The sequence below is a fragment of the Mobula hypostoma genome, chromosome 15 (genome assembly GCF_963921235.1).
Source record: "Mobula hypostoma chromosome 15, sMobHyp1.1, whole genome shotgun sequence".
Taxonomy (NCBI): domain Eukaryota; kingdom Metazoa; phylum Chordata; class Chondrichthyes; order Myliobatiformes; family Myliobatidae; genus Mobula; species Mobula hypostoma.
In genome coordinates this window covers 34,541,932-34,563,192 of record NC_086111.1, presented here as the reverse complement: position 1 = coordinate 34,563,192, position 21,261 = coordinate 34,541,932, and the positions used below count along the sequence as shown (strand labels likewise).

The window sequence follows — 21,261 nt, the reverse complement described above, 5'->3', positions numbered from 1 at the left end:
AAAATAATTAGGCTACAGAATTAATTCATCTTGGGTAGTATACAGCAATTGTTTAACATTGATTTAAATTAGTTATTTTGGGCTTTATGTACTTCATCTAACGAGAAGCTTAGAACTGATTATCACTGAAGTTTCTCATTCCTCCAGTTTTCCAGGTCACACATAGAAATGTTACTTTTATTGATACAAACAATTCCCGGAATAAGGTTAGCATGGCAGTATCAACAAATACATTGCCTTTTCGGTGGCTTGTCTGTGTATTCAGTATCAATTAGATACATACAGAACTGCTAAGGGATCAATCAACCACAAGTTCCTTTCTTTTTGATGATCTCTGAAGTTAAATTAACTGGATTAATTATTCATTGTAATGTGAGCATTGAAAACTTACAGCAGAGCTTCATACTTTTGTTCCAGTTTCCGGAGGGTCACCTGACATACATTTATCAAGAAAATTCATTCAATACTGTACGCTATGCATTTTTAATTCATCTTTTTCATGAAGGTTCATATTTGATTATGTAGATTCGAACAACATATTTCAGTTAATCTGAATTGTTTTACTTCATTGAAAGAAAGTCACCTCCCTACATTCTGCACAGTTTCTAACACCTGCAATGGATCCAAAGCAAACACTGCCAAATTCATTGTTCTCTGGGAGAAGCCTAATTACTTCAAAAACCCTGTTTAAAAATTACAGAATTTTACCTATGACAGTCAACTTGCTTTCTCAATTATCAAAAAACATTATTTGGTATCACTTCATATATCAAATAACAGTTCTAATTTATGCAAGTCAAATTTCTTTAATTTAGTTACTTTCGTCAGAGTAGAAAAATTTTTATCAGAAAATTCAGCAGAAAAGAAAATGAGTTTGAATTTCTATTTCAGTCCACCACTAGATCATTATATAGGTTGTAAATAATGATATTGCCATTCTGTTCATTTAACCACCAGAAATCCCACCCATTTCTAAATATTTATCAATTTCAACTTCCATTTATCAATTTTTGTTCACATCCAAGGTAAGTACCCAGCATGTTATCTAAATTAATCAAGCAGGAATGTCTGATACAATTAACAATTAAAATTGCACTTCAAAGCTAATAACTTGTATTTTTGTACACCTTGCTCCCAATGAAAATATTCACTTCTCAATTAGGTCTACAATCTTAGATTCATGCAAGAAATCAGGGTCATTATGGGATGTGCTTACTGATAAAGAATTTAATGAACTATAAAATAGTTGACTAATTCTGTTTAGTTTAGTTTTTTTTGGGGTGGGGTTTGTTTTTTTTTCTATTCTTTTTCTCTTTTTCATGATCTTTCTCCAGTTTTTTTCTGTCCTGTATTTTTCATTGTTATCCTACACGATTGGGAGTTTTGTCAATTTATACTATTTGGTCTTACAATTACTCATTTTAAGTACAACAATGTATCTCCTACTATTTGTATTATTGCTATGTTATGTTTATATTTTATGAAACTACTAAAAAGATTGAAAAAGAAAGAAAGAACTATAAAATCTTGTGTAGTTTCCAGTGAAATTGACTCCTTGGCCTGAAAAACTGCCTCAAATTGGGGAAATATTTGTCCATAAAGAGGATGCAGATTCTTCAATATGGCAACTCCAAAATATAAAGATGGTTGCAAACAATCACCGAGTAGAAATGATTAGAAAGGGTGAATAAAAATAAGGCACATGCAAGTGGAACCGCCATTGTAGGAACTGCCATTGTGTGAGTGGGCCAGAGCTGGTGTGGCAAGGTCAGTTTTGGGCAAGGTAAAGTATCTGGCAAGTTTCTCTTTTTCCTCTTTATTCTTCATTCCTCAGTGGCTCCAGGGGCAGCGTTCTGTTCCTTGTGTGAGCTGTAGGAATTCTGGAAGACCTCCAGCCTCCCAGGTAACCACAGCTGCACCAGCTGCACTGAGCTGCAGCTCCTCAGAGAACGGGTTCAGAAACTGGAGCTGCAGCTCGATGACCTTTTGCTCATATTCGAGACAGAGGAGGTGATAAATAGGAACTATAGGGAGCTAGTCACCCCTTGGTTGCAAGAGGCAGGTAACTGGGTGACTGTCAGGAGAAGGAAAGGAAATGGGCAGCCAGTGCAGTGTACCCCTGTGCTCTTCCCCTCAAAAATAATTATATCAGTTTGGATACCGTTGAGGGGGATGACCTACCGGAGACAGCTGCAGTAACCAGGTCTCTGACATTGAGTCTGTTGCTGTGGCTCAGAAGAGAAGAGAGGTGAAGAAGACTGCACTGGTGATAGGAGGTTCCATAGTCAGAGGAACAGCAATGAGATTCTGTTGGTGTGATAGAGACATCTGGATAGTATTTTGTCTCTAGGGTGCCAGGATCAGGGATGTCTTGCTTTGGATCCATGGCATTCTAAAGGGGGAGACTAAATAGTCAGAAGTCCTGGTACATATTCACACTGATAATGTAACTAGGAATGGTGAGGAGGTCCAGAAGAAAGAACTTGGGGAGCTAGGTAGAACGCTGAAAAGTAGGACCTCCAGGGTAGTATTCTCTGGATTGCTACCCATGCCATGTGCTGGTGAGGGTAAGAATAAGATGATCTGGCTTTGCTGAGGAACTGGTGCAGTGGGCCAGGGATTCAGATTTCTGGATCATTGGGATCTCTTCTGGGGAAGTATGACCTGAGACAATTTGCACTTGAAACTAATGGAGACCGATCTCCTTGCTGGTGGGTTTGCTAGGGCTGTTCAAGAGAGTTTCAACTAATTTGGCAAGGGAATGAGAACCAGAGTGATAGGGCTGAGAATGAGGCAGTTGGTTTACAAATGGGGGCAGTGTGTAGTGAGACTGCTAGCAAAGACAGGGTGATGATAGGGCAAGATTGTCATCAATGGGATGAACTGCAATGTAAAATGGAGACAAAATTGAAAGGGGTGATGAATGCAGGACTGAAGGTTTTCTTAAGGGAAAATCTTGCCTGACAAATTTGTTGGAATTCAGGATATATAAGGGAGAATAGTGGATGATGTGTAGTTTGATTTTCAGAGGCCTTTGACAAGGTGCCATACATGAGGCTGCTTAACAAGTTAAGAGCACATGGTATTACAGGAAAGATACTTGCAAGAATAAAGCATTGACAGATTGGCAGGAGGCAAAGAGTGAGAGTAAAGGGAACCTTTTCTGGTTGGCTGCTGGTGTTTAGTGGTATACCGCAGGGGTCAGTGGTGGGACTGCTTCTTTTTGTATAGATCAATGAATTGGATGAAGGAATTGATGACTTTGTGGCAAAATTTGTAGATAATATAAAGTTAGGTGGAGGGGTAAGTAGAATTGGGGAAGCAGAAAGGCTACAGAAGGACTTAAACAGATTAGGAGAATGGGCAAAGAAGTGACAGATAGATTACAGTGTCAGGAAGTGTATGTACATGCACTTTGATAGAAGAAATAAAAACGTAGACTATTTTCTAAATGGAGAGGAAATTCAAAAATTAGTGGTACAATGGGATTTGGGAGTGCTTGTGCAGAATTCCCTGGAGGTTAATTTACGGGTTAAGTCAGTGGTAAGGAAAGGAAAAGTGATGTTAGCATTCATTTTGAGAGAATCCTCCTTAGAGATCGTTAAGAGCACTAAACTTCTTGGTGTTCACCTGGCAGAGAATCTCACCCGGTCCCTCAACACCAGCTCCATAGCAAAGAAAGCCCAGTAGCATCTCTACTTTCTGTGAAGGCTGAGAAAAGTCCACCTCCCACCCCCCATCCTCACCACATTCTACAGATGTTGTATTGAGAGCATCACTGCCCGGTTTGGAAATTGCACCATCTCAGATCGCAAGACCCTGCAGCGGATAGTGAGATCAGCTGAGAAGATCATCGGGGTCTCTCTTCCCACCATTACAGACATTTACAACACACGCTGCATCCGTAAAGCAAACAGTATAATGAAGGACCCCACGCACACCTCATACAAACTCTTCTCCGTCCTGCCATCTGGTCAAAGGTACCGAAGTATTCGGGCTCTCACGACCAGACTATGTATCAGTTTCTTCCCCCAAGTCATCAGACTCCTCAATACCCAGAGCCTGGACTGATACCAACCTACTGCCCTCTACTGTGCCTATTGTCTTGTTTATTATTTATTGTAATGCCTGCACTGTTTTGTGCACTTCATGCAGTCCTGGGTAGGCCTGTAGTCCAGTGTAGTTTTGTATTGTTTTACGTAGTTCAGTGTAGTTTTTGTCTTGTTTATGTAGCACCATGATCCTGAAAAACGTTGTCTCGTTTTTACTGTGTAATGTACCAGCAGTTATGGTTGAAATGACAATAAAAAGTGATTTGACTTGACTTGACTTGAATTAGTATATAAAGCAAGGATGTAATGTTGGAGTATTGTGGGCAATTTTGGACCCCTTATTCAAGAAAGGATGTGCTTATGTTGGAGAAGGTTCAAATAAGGTTCATAAAACTGTTTCCAAGATTGAAAGACTTACCATATGAGGAGATTTTGATGCCTCTGGGCCTATACCTCGGTGGAATTCAGAAGAATGAGAGGTGACTTCAATGAAACCTATCGAATGTTGAAAGAACTTGATAGAATGGATGTGGCGAGGACATTTCCTATGACAGAAGATTCTAAGTCCAGAGGACACAACCTCAGAATAGAGGGATGTCCATTTATAATGGCAATGAGGAGGAATTTCTTTAACCAGGAAGTGGTGAATCTGTAGAATTTGTTGTCACTGGCAGCTGTGGATGTCAAGTCATTGGGTATATCTAAGGCAGAGGTTGACAGATTCTGGATTAGTCAGGATATTAAGGGATACAGGGTGAAGGTGGAAGATTGGGGCTGAGAGAGAAATTGATCAGCCATGATGAAATGGTGAAGCAGACTAGATGGGCCAAATGGCCTAATTCTGATGGTCTTATTAAGTATGCACAAAACCTTGTGCACTGTCCAAGCACTTCATGCACAAGGGCCTTTCTTTGACCATCTCCTAGAACAACATGAAGTATAAATCTCTGGGGTAGTATTTTGACAGTAGATTAGAAGTTGAAAGGGGGAGGAATGTTAAGACATGACTATGGGCTTGAAATGTATCTGGAGGGAATACCCATTGTATGAGGAAATATGGTTAGGATATTGTGTGAGGAAAACAATTAAATATTGTTAAGAAGACAAGGTTTCAATGCTGGGGAGGTGGGTAATTGCTAAGAACATGATGGTCGGTGTTTTTCTATCTATTTCTTTGGGATATGGACAACATTGTAAATGACAGCATTTATGACCCATGTCAGGGAAAATGACAAAGATGGCAGTATTGCTGAAAGATGAGGTGAAAATGGAGGGAACTTAAGGAGTTGCAGAATTGGGGAACTGACTGGAGGATTTCCTTGTGGTTTTGATCATTGTGTATCTAGGATTAAGTCATTAATCAAATTAACTGATTCAACAGGTACATACATGCACTTCCCAGAAATGGGAAGCACTCTATCTCTCTGGTACTTTTCCATTGTCAGCAAACTATTGCTCTGAAATTAATATTCAAGTAGTTCTCAAGATTACAGCCTTTCACTTTAACCATCAGCAAAGATACTCCCCAGTTTATATAACTCAAAATAAAACAATCTTAAAGTAACTAAGATCACTGCACAAATGTATGGGATACAATCAAATCCATTGTCGGTGAACTATCAGTCACAGATGCCATGGCCATGTAACCATTAGCAGAAAACTATTACAGCTTGGGATATTAGAGTTTGGAGTTCAATTCCAAAGGAGTCTGTATGTTCTCCCCGTGACTGCATGGGTTTCCTCTGGGTGCTCCAGTTTCCTCCCACATTCCAAAGATGTACCGGTTGGTGGGATAATTGGTCATTGTAAATTATCTGGTGATTGGGCTAGTATTAAATAGATGGGCTGCTGGATGGTGCAGCTCATTGAGCCGGAAGGGCCTGTTCTGTACTGTATAACTAAAAATATAAAATAAATAGAAAATTCTGTCAGATTTACAGAAGGGCACAACATGTTTGCTTTTCTATGTATCATTTTTACATCACTGTCTATTTCAGTGGAAGATGATGCAGTAGCAGAAAAACAATCGATGAAAAAAGCTGAATGTTTCAAGTTTACCTAACACCAAAAAAACCCTAACCTTAAAAGATCTTTCATTTTCGCTGGATCTTACCTGCAGTGCTTGCATATGTGTAACATAAATAAATAATTTACAATATCTCCTTGACCAAAACAAAACCTTAAATAAGACTTCAAAAATAGTTAGCTCATCCTCAAGAAAAAAAAGGATCATTATTGTTTGTACAACGGTTGATTTTGCATCTGTTGTGGTGTAAACTTTGACAACAGGTAATAACATGTATCCAAAACGCAATTTTCACAGCAAGCTTTTCTGCATTTTCCATAAAATGTACTGACTCCTCAGACCTTACAAAAGAGTAATGTGCTCCTTTGAAAGCATTTAAAACTTTCCTCAATGCAAGCCAAGATTTAATCATCATACTCTATTTAAATTATGGATCGGAGTCATGACTGAATCTAAATTAATCAGGAATAAAGTAGTCCATGTGCATCTATTATTTATAAACTACTGGTGTTTTACTTTACTATTGTGCATTCAAAATGCATTCTGTCCAAAAAATATAAAAAATAGATTATTCATATCATTAATTTATAAGAATATAGTGAGAAGAAAAACTCAAAAAATATACGGACTCAAACATCAGGCAATGTACATTTTAGTAGTGCCAAAATATCATTCTTAAATTCACTATGACCTGTTTTAGATATACTGATCATGATCTAATGGCAATTTCATGTGAAACATTCATATTTCTCTAAAATTGATATCCTGGTTTTGATACTTCATAATTGATTGCTTTGGTTCACACGATCTAATATATATGATTGTGCAATGCACTGCAGAAATCTGCCAGAATGATGTTCTAATCAAGACATTTTCTTGTCAGGATGGGTCATAATAATCACAAGGAACCCTAGTTTTTGAGCGATTTAACACGTCATTACCACATCAAATATATTTGGATTTTTCTTTTTGAACACATCAGATAATTCCAAACAAAACTGCTTATTGGCAAATCAAACAAATGTAAGTACAAGTGATTTACTTTTGGGTTTTAATAAATTAGGGTAACATTATTCTCAGCAAATATATTGAATACAGTCACATGTACATATCAAAAGTATTAATGATATTTTACCTGCTAGGCAGCCAATGAATGATAGCAGAAACAGTAGTTTCCATAGCAACATCATCTTCAGTTGCCAAGGGCAAATAAGCTTTTCGTGCAATCACCAGTTAACAGAAGACTTCTTCTTCAAGGTACAACCTCTAATCTGTGAGAAAAGCCAATTTGAAAAAAAAAGAATTAAAAACAAGCATTTGGTTCTTTGCCCAATCTCAAAACATACCAGTGACATTGGCATTTGCTTGGCTGATCCAGCTAAATATAATTGATTTGATGATTAATAAGTCATGTAATTATCAAAGCACATTGAATAATCAAAAGCACACTTTCCAAGCCATTGCAAAAGAAATAGCAGGCAGCTTTGCTTGTCTTCTAAATTTGATCCTCTTGCCGAGCAGAGAGGGCAAAAGCTAACAATTGAATAATGCACAGATGTTAACAATGAAGAAATACCCAGGAGCAAAAAAAGATGAAGATTTAGCGCATTGAACTCTCAGACAATTTGCTCCATTTATGAGTGTGACACAAACAGTACAGGGAAACAATCAATACTGACCATTCAGAAAATATCATTAGGGTCTCAGAAGGACAACCTTGAACTATTAATAATTAATTTACAAAGAAAATGTCACTGTTTTCATCTCAAATTTATTTTGCCTTGGGTTTTTCAGCTGAATAATCCAGGAAATATTCAGACCACTTTTCTGTTTAGTTTCGTTCTTTTAACCAGTGGGGTGGTACAATGTGTCATTTCTCTTCAGTTTTCAAACAAATCACTGCTAATGAAGCATGCTTCACATATTTGCATCAAGACTCATGTCTTTCATCATTTAGTACAAGCAGAGTTGAAGCTCAAATGTGAGGAGCTGCACATCCATTGGATACAAGATAGCTTGTAAATAAAACATCAACATCAATGAAAATGCAAAGGTTATTTTTTTTTAAGAGAAGTAGTTACCTCAAATCACTGCGTATTTTACTCTGCATGTACCTCTGCATGGTCTTATGGCAGCATTTGATTAAAGATTTACTTTTAATTGTATCATTGGTGGAAGCTGGAGGAGCTACATGGAAAAAAGTGCAAAGAAGCAATACAAATAAAGATGACTATAACTGCTGTGAGAGTAATCGGTTCAGCATCTTGACGAATGATTATTTGGACATCTAAGTGTTATTTATCTGGATTGGGCTGCTGCCAATTAAACGCTTCTGTTTCCAGGGTGGATTTGATCCCACTATCTCTCAACCCCTCTTCCCATTCTCTAGGAAGAAGCTCTCTATAGCATATGATTGCTTTTCTTTCAATACTTGGTTCCAATGGACACTTTTCTATTACTATCTCAAGGCAGTAAGCTCCAGATTTTGTTTGAAATAATAATGTGGATAATAATCCAAACTGTTACTAAACAAATAGAGTATGTAATTCCAGAATCTTATTTGTGGAATTGAGAATGAAAAGTAAGTTACTATTATCTTCCTAGTCCCCATCCAAGCAGTGTTATGCAAATATAGTTCAAAAATATTGCCATTGATAAACAGGAGGTTTCTTACAAGTGCCAGAAAAACCTAAGTCTCCGGTTTACAAATGTACTTGAATTTACAGTCACATATTAAGTCTAACCACTTTGCAACTTTCAGACGCTGATACGTATTTCTCTATGACTACAATGATTGTTTATTACATAATTCTTTTTCAATTTTTTATGTTTCTCTTTCTTAACATCATATTTCATTATCACCTTTTGATTTTCTTTATATAAAGTAACACTGGAAATGCTTTCCTATAGATTTTTCTTCACACATTGAAGAAACTTCATTCTTATTGGTTAAAACTGTTTATCCTATTTACACATTGCTAGTCTTCTCAAGAGAATATTGTACCACTCCAGTGTATAAGTTTACAGAGAGTCCATGACAGCTCTGAATCTCTGAATGACCAATGCTAACTGTTTACTGTGAACTATAAAATCAGATTTCAGAAACACAGCTTGCAGGGATCAAGTTTGATTCTGACCTTATATGCCATCTGCATGGGGCTTATATGTTCCCTTTGTAGATGAACGATTTCTTCCCACATTTCAAAGATGTCAGTTTCACCACATACCTCTATTTTGGGGCAGTCAAGAATGATTTGATATGCGTATGAGAAAGAATAAATAGCTGGTTTACTGGTAAATAAAGAGAGGGAAATGGATTGACAGGATCGCTCCATTGACAACTCACATGGACACCAAATGGATTCCCATAACAAGTAAACAGACAGAATTAAGTGGTATATCAATTATTTCAGGATTTCTGCCACAGACTAAGCAGATTTATGCTTCACAGCAAAAAAAGATGTGACATTTCTAAAATACATTGTAAGATTAAGCAAGCAGCAAGAATAAAGGCTAACGAAACAGAAAAAAAAACCAACAAATGCTAGAAGCATCAAGCCTGTCAAAGAGCATCTGTAGAAGTAGAAGCTGGTAGAAGCAGATTTTGGAAGGGTGCAAAAATAGCAGGGTTGTTATCATGGGTGACTTTAACTTCCCTAATATTGATTGGCACCTGATTAGTTCCAAGGGTTCAGATGGGACAGAGTTTGTTAAGTGTGTTCAGGACGGATTCCTGTCACAGTATGTTGACAGGCCGACTGGGGGAATGCCATACTCAGGTCACTGATCTCTCAGTGGGTGAACATCTGGGGGACAGTGACCACCGCTCCCTGGCCTTTAGCATTATCATTGAAAGGGACAGAATCAGACAGGACAGGAAAATTTTTAACTGGGGAAGGGCAAATTATAAGACTATAAGGCTAGAACTTGCGGGTGTGAATTGGGATGATGCTTTTGCAGGGAAATGTACTATGGACATGTAGTCGATGTTTAGAGATCTCTTGCAGGATGTTAGGGGTAAATTTGTCCCGGTGAGGAAGATAAAGAATGGTAGGGTGAAGGAACCATGGGTGACAAGTGAGGTGGAAAATCTAGTCAGGTGGAAGAAGGCAGCATACATGAGGTTTAGGAAGCAAGGATCAGATGGGTCTATTGAGGAGTATAGGGAAGCAAGAAAGGAGCTTAAGAAGGGGTTGAGAAGAGCAAGAAGGGGGCATGAGAAGACCTTGGCGAGTAGGGTAAAGGAAAACACCAAGGCATTCTTCAATTATGTGAAGAACAAAAGGATGACAGGAGTGAAGGTAGGACTGATTAGAGCTAAAGGTGGGAAGATGTGCCTGGAGGCTGTGGAACTGAGTGAGGTCCTCAATGAATACTTCTCTTCAGTATTCACCAATGAGAGGAAACATGATGACGGTGAGGACAATATAAGTGAGGGTGATGTTCTGGAGCATGTTGATATTAAGGGAGAGGAGGTGTTGGAGTTGTTAAATACATTAGGATGGATAAGTACCCGGGGCCTGACGGAATATTCCCCAGGCTGCTCCATGAGGTGAGGGAAGAGATTGCTGAGCTTCTGGCTAGGAACTTTCTGTCCTCATTGTCCACAGGAATGGTACTGGAGGATTGGAGGGAGGCAAATGTTGTCCCCTTGTTCAAAAAAGGTAGTAGGGATAGTCCAGGTAATTATAGACCAGTGAGCCTTACGTCTGTGGTGGGAAAGCTGTTAGAAAAGATTCTTAGAGATAGGATCTATGGGCATTTAGAGAATCATGGTCTGATCAGGGACAGTCAGCATGGCTTTGTGAAGGGGAGATCGTGTCTAACAAGCCTGATAGAGTTCTTTGAGGAGGTGACTAGGCATATAGATGAGGGTAGTGCAGTGGATGTGATCTACATGGATTTTAGTAAGGCATTTGACAAGGTTCCACAGGGTAGGCTTATTCAGAAAGTCAGAAGGCATGGGATCCAGGGAAGTTTGGCCAGGTGGATTCAGAATTGGCTTGCTTGCACAAGGCAGAGGGTCATGGTGGAGGGAATACATTCATACTGGTGGGTTGTGACTAGTGGTGTCTGACAAGGATCTGTTCTGGGACCTATACTTTTCATGATTTTTATTAACGACCTGGATGTGGGGTTAGAAGGGTGGGTTGGAAAGTTTGCAGATGACACAAAGGTTGGGGGTATTGTAAATAGTGTAGAGAATTGTCAAAGATTGCAGAGAGACATTGATAGGATGCAGAAGTGGGCTGAGAAGTGGCAGGTGGAGTTCAACCCGGAGAAGTGTGAGGTGGTACACTTTGGAAGGACAAAATCCAAGGCAGAGTACAAAGTAAATGGCAGGATATTTGGTAGTGTGGAGGAGCAGAGGGATCTCGGGGTACATGTCCACAGATCCCTGAAAGTTACCTCACAGGTAGATAGGGTAGTTAAGAAAGCTTATGGGGTGTCAGCTTTCATAAGTCAAGAGATACAGTTTAAGAGTTGCGATATAATGATGCAGCTCTATAAAACTCTGGTTAGGCCACACTTGGAGTACTGTGTCCAGTTCTGGTCGCCTCACTATAGGAAGGATGTGGAAGCATTGGAAAGGGTACAGAGGAGATTTGGAGATTTACCAGGATGCTGCCTGGTTTAGAGAGTATGGATTATGATCAGAGATTAAGGGAGCTAGGGCTTTACTCTTTGGAGAGAAGGAGGATGAGAGGAGACATGATAGAAGTGTACAAGATATTCAGAGGAATAGATAGAGTGGATAGCCAGCTCCTCTTCCCCAGGGCACCACTGCTCAATACAAGGGGACATGGCTTTAAGGTAAGGGGTAGGAAGCTCAAGGGGAATATTAGAGGAAGGTTTTTTACTCAGAGAGTGGTTGGTGTGTGGAATGCACTGCCTGAGTCAGTGGTGGAGGCAGATACACTTGTGAAGTTTAAGAGACTACTAGACAGGTATATGGAGGAATTTAAGGTGGGGGCTTATATGGGAAGCAGGGTTTGAGGGTCGGCACAACATTGTGGGCCGAATGGCCTGTAATGTGCTGTACTGTTCTATCTATGTTAATGTTTCTAGTTAGCAACTCCTCCTCAGAACAACGGCTTGAATTTCCAGTTTGTTTTTAAGAGGTGCTCAGGCTAACTTTTAGTGCACAATTAATCATTACATTCTGTCATTCTACAACATTTCCTATTGTTTTTATTTTGGCTGACCTATTGAAAAAGGCGAATGACAAGAACCAATGCAGTTACATAGATCTCTGTATAATGCGCTTTGTATGCTTGTTTTAAATTTCACATGGAAACATTTTGGATTAGAAAAATATCAACTGCTCTTACACATGATTCATCTGTTGCATGTTAGTTGAAATGTAAAATTTAATAACTCATCGCTCCACTGATGCCACAAGCAAATTCAACTTTCACGAGAAATCAGATATATGTACACCAGAAATGTGATTTTATTTGAATTTCTTGAACATTAATGCAGGTTTGTTCACTTGTTTACTGTTACATGGCATTCAGAAGACTTTGCTCAAACACAGATAATTCAGAAACAAGACCTTTGCCAATAGTTTTGAAGCATCTGACACCAATGAATGTGTAAAGTACCAATAGTATCCAAACCCATCAGTAATAAACTTCAGGACAAAGAAATAAGAAATGAACTAAGATTTATAAATTCATGTTAACTTCTATTATTTTCTATGATATCATACTTTAAACCCCTTTTTTGTTCTCATTTGGTTCCTCTTTATGTGTTGAATTTAGCCGCAAGCATTTCCTGCTGATGGTTACATTCAGCAATCGTTGAAGATTACGTATAGCACAGGTTTGAAAGCGAAGTGCTGCTTAATAGAATATCGTAATGTGCATTAAGCAAATGCAATTTCCAGCAGAATTTTAACTCTTTTAAAAAATTTTACATGCAACAGATGAATTATGTGTGAGAGCAATTGGTATTTTTCTAAGTCAAAATGTTTTCATGTGAAATTTAAAAGAAGCATACAAAGCACATCATACAAAGATCTATGTAACTGCATTGGTTCTTTGCATTCGGCTTTTTCCATAGGTCAGCTAAAATAAAATCAATAGGAAATGCTGTAGCATGACAGAATGTAATGACTAATTATGCAGAACGTTACCTGTTTATCAATGTAACAATTGCTCCTTCGTAATCTCTCCACTTATAGTTTATATTCATATTAACAGGATAGATGATGAGTCATGATCCTCCACTTAAGAAGGTGGGTGTAGTTATAACTAATATCATTAAAACCAAGCTGAAAGCTTATTTTCAGCCACCCTGTTAAAAGAGTGATACTCTAAATTAAGGCCATCAGTTACATCAAATTTATACACCGTGCAAACATGTTCTATGAAGCAACCATCTAAACCCCGATCAAGTGTATCTACATGACATAAACCTTACAGGTTAATTGGTGAAGATTAGCACCAATCAAATATCACTTTTGTCATCGTAATCGTAACTCTATTCCTCCAGGAGGACCACGACCTCGTCGTGGTTTGGGGGCTTGTGTGCCAGAGATCTATGTCGGCTGGAGTTTGGGCTTTATGTTCTTGGTAGAGTCACCCATGCCAAACGATCAAAGGGTAGATACAGAATAAGAGTGGTCTGCTGGTCCTCCAGGTTTGGGGGTTCAGCTCAGGGCTAACAACTCTGACTGGTAAAACAAAACTGTTACAGAAACAGCAATCCTTCTACATCTGAGTGTAATGGTATTCCTGAGTATCCACCCAGAACTTGCGGACTGACAGTGGTGAAAACCAAGCTACTGACACAACAAAGGAAGCCCTGGACACGACCAAAGATGAAGGACCTTCATTGCTGCCCTAAGCACCAGCAGTAGAGAGATCATAATTCTATTGGATTTATTGTGTACTGGAAAAATGATAATGAAGTAAAGGTTCCAAACTGGGATACAGTGAACGGCTTTCCACTGAGAAGTGATTTAGAAGAAATGGATGAGAGCTAAATGCAAGATGCTGCAGAGGTTGGAAATATTGTCGTTAAATTAGTCTCAATGCAAAGGAGATTTAGAGTGTTAAAGGTAAACATTTTCCCACTAAGAAAAAGGGCAAGAATGCCAAATTTACTGTGTTCCAGATGGTGAGATACATACAAGGAAATGGCAAAAAAGGATAGAAATGCTAGCCACAGTTTTTCATTATGCATAAAACTTAGAAGAACATAGAAATAATTGGTGTCAAATTAACACAAGGAAATCAGAAAATTCAAAAACAATCATTAAAGAATACTGACATTTAAAATAAAAACTGTTTTGCCAGCACAGAAGTAGTAAAGGGGTTTGTTATGTTTAGTAACTTCAAAACATTAAACTAATTCAAAGGAAAACAAGGGAATTGAGAAATGTGAGTCTAACTCCATTTTTTACTTTAAGCGAGGTGTGCACATATCACTTGGTAGTTCTATGACGTATGCAATTCACGTAGTTTTATACATATAAACATAATGAATTATATAAACAAGAAAATATGTTTAATCAAGCCATATAGTTACAAGACTGCTATACAGTACTGAAATATTAAATACACAACAGGGTAAACGAAGGAAGATTTTATTTGTGGAGGTGGAAAATATGGGTAAGGTTTCTGTTTTTCAACAGTACTCTGGTTTGGAAAGATTTCGCCGAGCACATGACATGACATTTAAATATTTGCCCATGTTTATCAATTGAACTATCCTTTAGCCTATTTTGTCCATTCACTCCAGATGTTTTTTTCTTTAGACTTATATAATGAACTTGGTTTGGGATGAGGACCTTGGTGATAGAACCAAGGTGTTCAGCTTCAAACTGTAGCTGGAATTCTACAACTTTGTGACTATTTTTCTCTAGAGGATTCACCAACAATATTTTTTAATACAGTTTCTCCCCAGGTTCCAAAGCTTAACTTCTGGACAGCCCATACAGATGAGCAAATGTTTGGTGAGTGATTGCTCCTGATGTACACTATTCTCTTTTATAATGCCCATACAAGTTTGGTTCTTTCACTTAGTATACAGATTAAAATCACTCATAATAATTCTAGTTCGCTTCTTACACAAATTCAATTTTTCTCAATATATACTCTGTCCTTCCGTGAGAAAATATTTTGATAACCTGTCCTACACTCACAGTCACGTCTTCTTTTCTCTGCTGTTCCTTATTTACACCAAATCAATTCCGCATTATGATCTATCACTCTCTGTCACTGCTCATCACTACACTGATGCCCTCCTTGATGGGAAATACTTTCCTGTGTCGCTGTTCATTTCTATATATATGTAGCACCCCCACCCCCCCCCCCCCCGGCCACCCTCAGGGTTGCTCGGCTCGCTGTCGTCTAGGGAAACAGCCTCGGCCCCGGCAAACTGGGTAATTCGTTTGTGTGGATGCTGTGTGATGTACCCCACCCAGCCCAAATAACAGACAATACACCAGATGCAATTAAATGATTTACAGTTTATAGATATTACTGGAACTATATAATTAAAGGAGAATAAAATATAAAAGGAAAATAAAAGGCGCCACACTTATCAAAGTTCAATCTCTTCGTGCACAAAAATCGTTGGAGCTCAAGGACCTTCTTCTTCACCCTGCGACCCCCTCGGACCACCTCGACCGGCCGCCTGGGACCAACAACGGTGGTCGACCAGACGCTCCACACGAGTCCATCTCCGTCTCCTTGCCGAACGTCCCGCTCGGGGTCCGACCCTGTTAGCGGACTCACAGCACCTGGTCCATCCTCTGTCTCGCTCTCCCGCCTTCTGCCCCAAAACCCCGCGCATATAGTATCTTCAAATACACCAAAACCACAACAACTATCCCAATTGGTTAATAGCACTTACTTATCACACTCTAAAGAAAAAAAAAGCTGCTAGCGCAAACTTTCTCAGCGTTTAACACAACAAAGTCGCATTCCCCAGATTAATATAACAAAGCCGCCATTTTAATTAGCCTCCGCAGTAACATAAAAGTCGAAACCCCCTTACATATATATAATTGCCAAGCTGGCTCCTTGGATGGTCTTTCAGCATGGTCACAGTAACTCAATTGGCCTTTTGTGCATCTATTGGTACCTGTTTCATCAACTCTATCATTGCATACAAATATTTTTAAGTAACTTATACCACTGGAAGAAAGAGAGATGTCAATTGATCTAGTTCCTATTGAAAGGGTTAAGGTTGATTGGATGGTGAAAAGCAAAAGTATGAACAAGATTTTTAATAGCAGAGGTGCTGAGGCAGGCAAGTATGACATGTTTGATCATCTGATGCCAAGCCTCTTGGGTGTGTATTTCAAATTACAAATTGATTATGATTAATTGTTGATGTGATGAAAAAATACACTTCATAGTCTTTATACTATTGTCTATTTATGTTTCACTAGCAGTTTGGACCTTATATCAGAATATCTATAATTAAAACAGCGTTTGCACATTCTTTAAATCCATGATGCAAAATCAATGGCCAACATAGCATCATATGTTTCTTCATTTATTACATTTTTCAAGTTAAAATGTAATTCATTACATTAATTTGAATAAACAATATTTCTGTCTCAAAACTAAGTGTCATTAATATGGCAATAGTACACCTTAATGTTTCTTTTGCCTATCATTACTAACAACTAACAAGCCACTGAATATTATCTAAATGGTACCATATATGACAACCAGAGTTTGTCAATTGTGGTATTATTATAATTCTTTCTGTCATGATCAGTTCCATTACACTCCTCAACTATCACCACGGTGATGAAAGACAATCATAAAGTAGTCTATACTAACTATTACAAACTTTCTTTGTTGAATTACTGCAAACGTTTAAAATTTACCATGGCAATAAATGGATTACAATTAGCATCAGATCACAAAACTTGAATTCCAATTACAAATGAAAAGTAAACTGAAAATATAGCTTGCAAAACCAATATTTATCCATGCTGAATGAATTACAACTACTAATTTGAGATTATGTGAAGCATTCATTAAGATTGTATCCAGTTAGTTATTTGTTGCCAATAGCGTTCGCATGTTTATCCTAAGTCTTTTGCCAACTTACAACAGCAATATAATAGAGACTATAGTGCAAATGAAAGAAGCTCTATGAATATGTTTACTAACTGGTTGTAGTGTGTTTTTCTTTTCATTCCAAAGAAAAGTAATTCAGAATCACTTCAGATTCACCCTAGTAACATATTAGCATATCAACAGAAAGCCTATCAGTGCATTTCTGTACACATTAAGAAATAAGCCCATGGGAACTGGACTTTGATTTAAATATATTGTATGTTCACCGGTAATTTCTCTCTTTTTGGCATTTGCCGTGTTGTTGAAGAGCGACTACCACGTGTAAGTAAACATTGATCCAAATGCATTTTTCACTTTGTATAAATTATTAAACCCAAATCCGCAATGATCTTATTTAAAATCTCCTCAAATTCCATTTGACATTTTGATAAATTTGTTCCTTTGGTCTAGTTTTGCCATTAATTCATCCTCTTCTTTGGAAGACACAGTCCCACATTTCATTCTAGGGTAACCAAGGGAACTCTGTGGGCTAACTTGAAAATAATGCAGATTTCTTAAAGAGATCACAGGAATATAAGACAAAAACAAAAGCCTATTTAATTTGAAGTGAAAACAGAAAGAGCAGGAATCAGTCAGTAGATTATGTTGCATCCATGGAAAGAAACAAAGTTAACATTTCAGACCGTTCATCTGAATTCATTGTTCCTCTCTGTTTTAATGGATTGTAAAGTTTGTTACATATGTCTCATGAGGACATGAGATTCTGCAGATGCTGGAAATCTTGAGCAAATCACATAAAATGCTAGAATAACTCAGCAAGTCAGGCAACATCTATGGAGTGGAGTGAACAGTCAGCATTTCAGTCTGGGACCCTTCATCAGGATTGGAAATGAAAAGGGCAGGAGGCAGGATAAGAAAATGGTGGGGGTGGGGAGGGAGAAGACTGCAAGATGGCAGTTGTTAGGTGAGACCAGGTGAGGAGGAGGGTGGGTGGATGTGTGGGTGAGGAGGAGGATGAAGAAAGAAGCTGGGAGGTGATAGACGTAAGAAATGAAGGACTGAAGAAGAAGGAATCAAATAGGACAGTGGACCGTATAATGAAAGGAAAGAGAAGGGTAATCGGAAGGAGGTGAAGAGCAGGTTGGAGGAAGCGATGGGGTGAGAGGGTAACCAGAATAGAATGGAGGAGAGAGGGGAGAGGGGAGTAATTACTGGACGTTAGAACAATTGATGTACATCCCCTCATCATTTCCCTTAAGGATCGTTCTCTACGTGACTCTCTTTCCACTCATCCCTCCCTCACTGCCTCCCTCCTTATATTTATCCCTACAAGTGTGACGATTGCTACACCTCCTCTATCACCACCATTCAGAGCCCCGAATAATTCTTCCAAATGAGGTGACACTTCACCTGCGGGTCTGCTGGGATCATCTATTTTATTTGGTGCTTCTGGTGTGGCCTCCTCTACATTGGTACTATCCGACACAGACTGGGGACTGGTTCATTGTGCACCTTTACTCTACTGCTACTAAGGTCAGGATCTACCACTGGCTACCCATTTCAATTCTACTTCCTATTCCCATTTTGACATGTCTGTCTATGGTCTCTTCTGCTGCCAAGATGAGGCCAAACTCACATTGGAGGAGCAACACTTCATGTTCCAATGGGGAACCTCCAACCTAATGGTTTAAAAACAAACATTTCTGGTAATTATTTGCCCCCTTTCTCTTTATCTATTCCCATTCATGTTACCCTCTCAACTCTTTTCTTTTCTTCACTTGGCCAACACCTCCCTCTGATTCTCCTTACCCTTCCCACACTTCGCTTTCTTCCATGGTCCACTGTCCTCTCCTATTTCTTCAGCCCTTTACTTCTTTTATCTATCCCTCCCAGCTTCTTACTTCATCACCCCTCCCCTCCCACTCATGTTCTCCCTCACTTGGTTTCACCTATGACCTGATACCTTGTACTCCTCCCAGTCCACCCAACTTCTTATTTGGCTTCTCTCCCCTTCCTACCCAATCTTTATGAAAAGTCTTGGCCCAAGACATCGACTGTTTATTTCCCTCCATGGGTTAGTTTGCTTAATTTGCTGAGCTCTTCTAGCATTTTGTGTGTCACATGTGTCTCATTGTAAGTCAAATGTATCAGCACTTTAACAAGATTGACTTGTCCAAGCACACTGACGTTGCTCATTAGCTCAAAAACTGAACATCACCAAGGTCAGAATGAGACTCAGATTTAATATCACCGGTACATGACATGATATTTGTTGTTTTGCGGCAGCTGTACATTGCAATACATAATAATAAAAGACTGTAAATTACAGTAAGCATATACTGTATACTTTTAAAAAGTTAAATTAAGTGGTGCAAAAAGTGAAACAAAATGAGGTGAAGTAGTGTCCATGGGTTCAATGTCCATTCAGAAATCTGATGGCCGATAGAAATAAGCTATTCCTGAATCATTGATGTGTGCCTTCAGTCTCCTATAACTCTTCCCTGATGGTAGCAATAAGAAGAGGGCATATCTTGGCTGATGGGGTTCTTAATGATGGATGCCACCTTTTTGAGGCATCCCTCCTTGAAGACATCATGGATACTGAGGAGGCAAGAGCCCACGATGGAGCTGATTGAGTTGACAACTTTCTGCAGCTTTTTCTGAGCCTGTGCAGTATCTCTCCTCTATGCCAGACGGTGATGCAGCCAGTTAGAATACTCTCCCCAGTACATCCTTAGAAACTTGTGAGTGCGTGTCATGACAAAACAAACTCCTAATGAAATATAGCCGCTGCCGTGCCTTCTTTGTGACTGCATCAATAGGCTGGGCCCAGGATAGTTCCCAGGAGATGTTGACACCCGGGAACTTGCTCACTCTTTTCACTGCTGATCCTCGATAGGGACTGGTGAGCGTTCCCTCATCTTACCCTTTCTGAAGTCCGCAATAAATTCTCTAGTCTTACTGATGTTGAGTGCAATGTTGTTGCTGTGACATCACTCAACCGGCTGGTCTATCTCAGTCCTGTACACCTTCTTGTTATCACCTGAAATTCTGCCAACAGTAATTGTGTCATCAGCAAAATTTATAGATGTTATTTGAGCTGTCCCTGGCCACCCAGTCATGTGTGTAGAGAGAGCAGAGCAGTGGACTAGACACACATCCTTGAGGTGTGGCAGTATTGATTTTCAATAAGGTAGCGATCTGATTTCTGATCCACACAGACTACGGTCTTCCAGTGAGGAAGTTGAGGATCTGTTTGTAGAGGGAGGTACTAAGGTCCTGATTTTGGATCAGAACTGTAGGAACGGATTATGTTAAACACTGAGCTGTCGTCAATATATAGCAGCCTGACATAAATATTAGTATTTTCCAGGTGACCCAAGGCCATGTGAAGAGCCAATGAGATCAGATCCCCTGCAGACCTATTGCGGCAATAGGAAAGTTTCTGTGGGTCCAGGTCTTTGCTTAGGCAGGAGTTGATTCCAGCTGTAACAAATACTTCATCATCATAGATGTGAGTGATACTGCATAATAATCATTCAGGCAGCTCTCCCTACTTTTCTTGGGCACTGCTATGATTGTTGCCCTTTTGAAGCAGTTGGGAACTTCCAAATGTAGTAATGAGAGAATGAAAGAGTATTTGACCACATCCACTAGTTGGTTGGTACATGTTTTTTAGAGTATTACACCATTGGGGCCCATCGTTGCAAGTGTTCACCCTCCTGAGAGACATTCTAACATTGGCCACCGAGACAGAGATCACAGGGTCACTGGATGCTGCAGAGATCCTCAGGGCTATAGTTTTAATCTCCTTTTCAAAGCATGCATAAAAGGCATTGATCTCATCTGGGAGTCAAGCATCCCTGCCTTTTATGATCGTAAACCCGAGGAACTCTACAGATGCTGGAAATTCAAGCAACACACATCAAAGTTGCTGGTGAACGCAGCAGGCCAGACAGCGTCTCTTGGAAGAGGTACAGTCGACGTTTCGGGCCAAGACCCTTCGTCAGGACTAACTGAAGGAAGAGCTTCTGTTAGTCCTGACGAAGGGTCTCGGCCCGAAACGTCGACTGTACCTCTTCCTAGAGATGCTGCCTGGCCTGCTGTGTTCACCAGCAACTTTGATGTGTGTTGC

The 21,261-nt window shown here is 39.3% G+C and overlaps 1 protein-coding gene across 3 annotated transcripts in view; it reads right to left on the bottom strand.

The window, feature by feature from the left end:
* Positions 1-21,261, bottom strand: part of LOC134356779 (contactin-4-like) — a 2,290,679-nt gene that overhangs the window by 1,116,143 nt on the left and 1,153,275 nt on the right. For all 3 annotated transcript variants that reach the window (XM_063067893.1, XM_063067892.1, XM_063067894.1), the window contains exon 4: positions 7,214-7,349. In XM_063067893.1, the coding sequence (XP_062923963.1) occupies positions 7,214-7,268 (55 nt within the window). In that variant the 5' untranslated portion in view covers positions 7,269-7,349. The remainder of the gene's footprint in view (positions 1-7,213; positions 7,350-21,261) is intronic.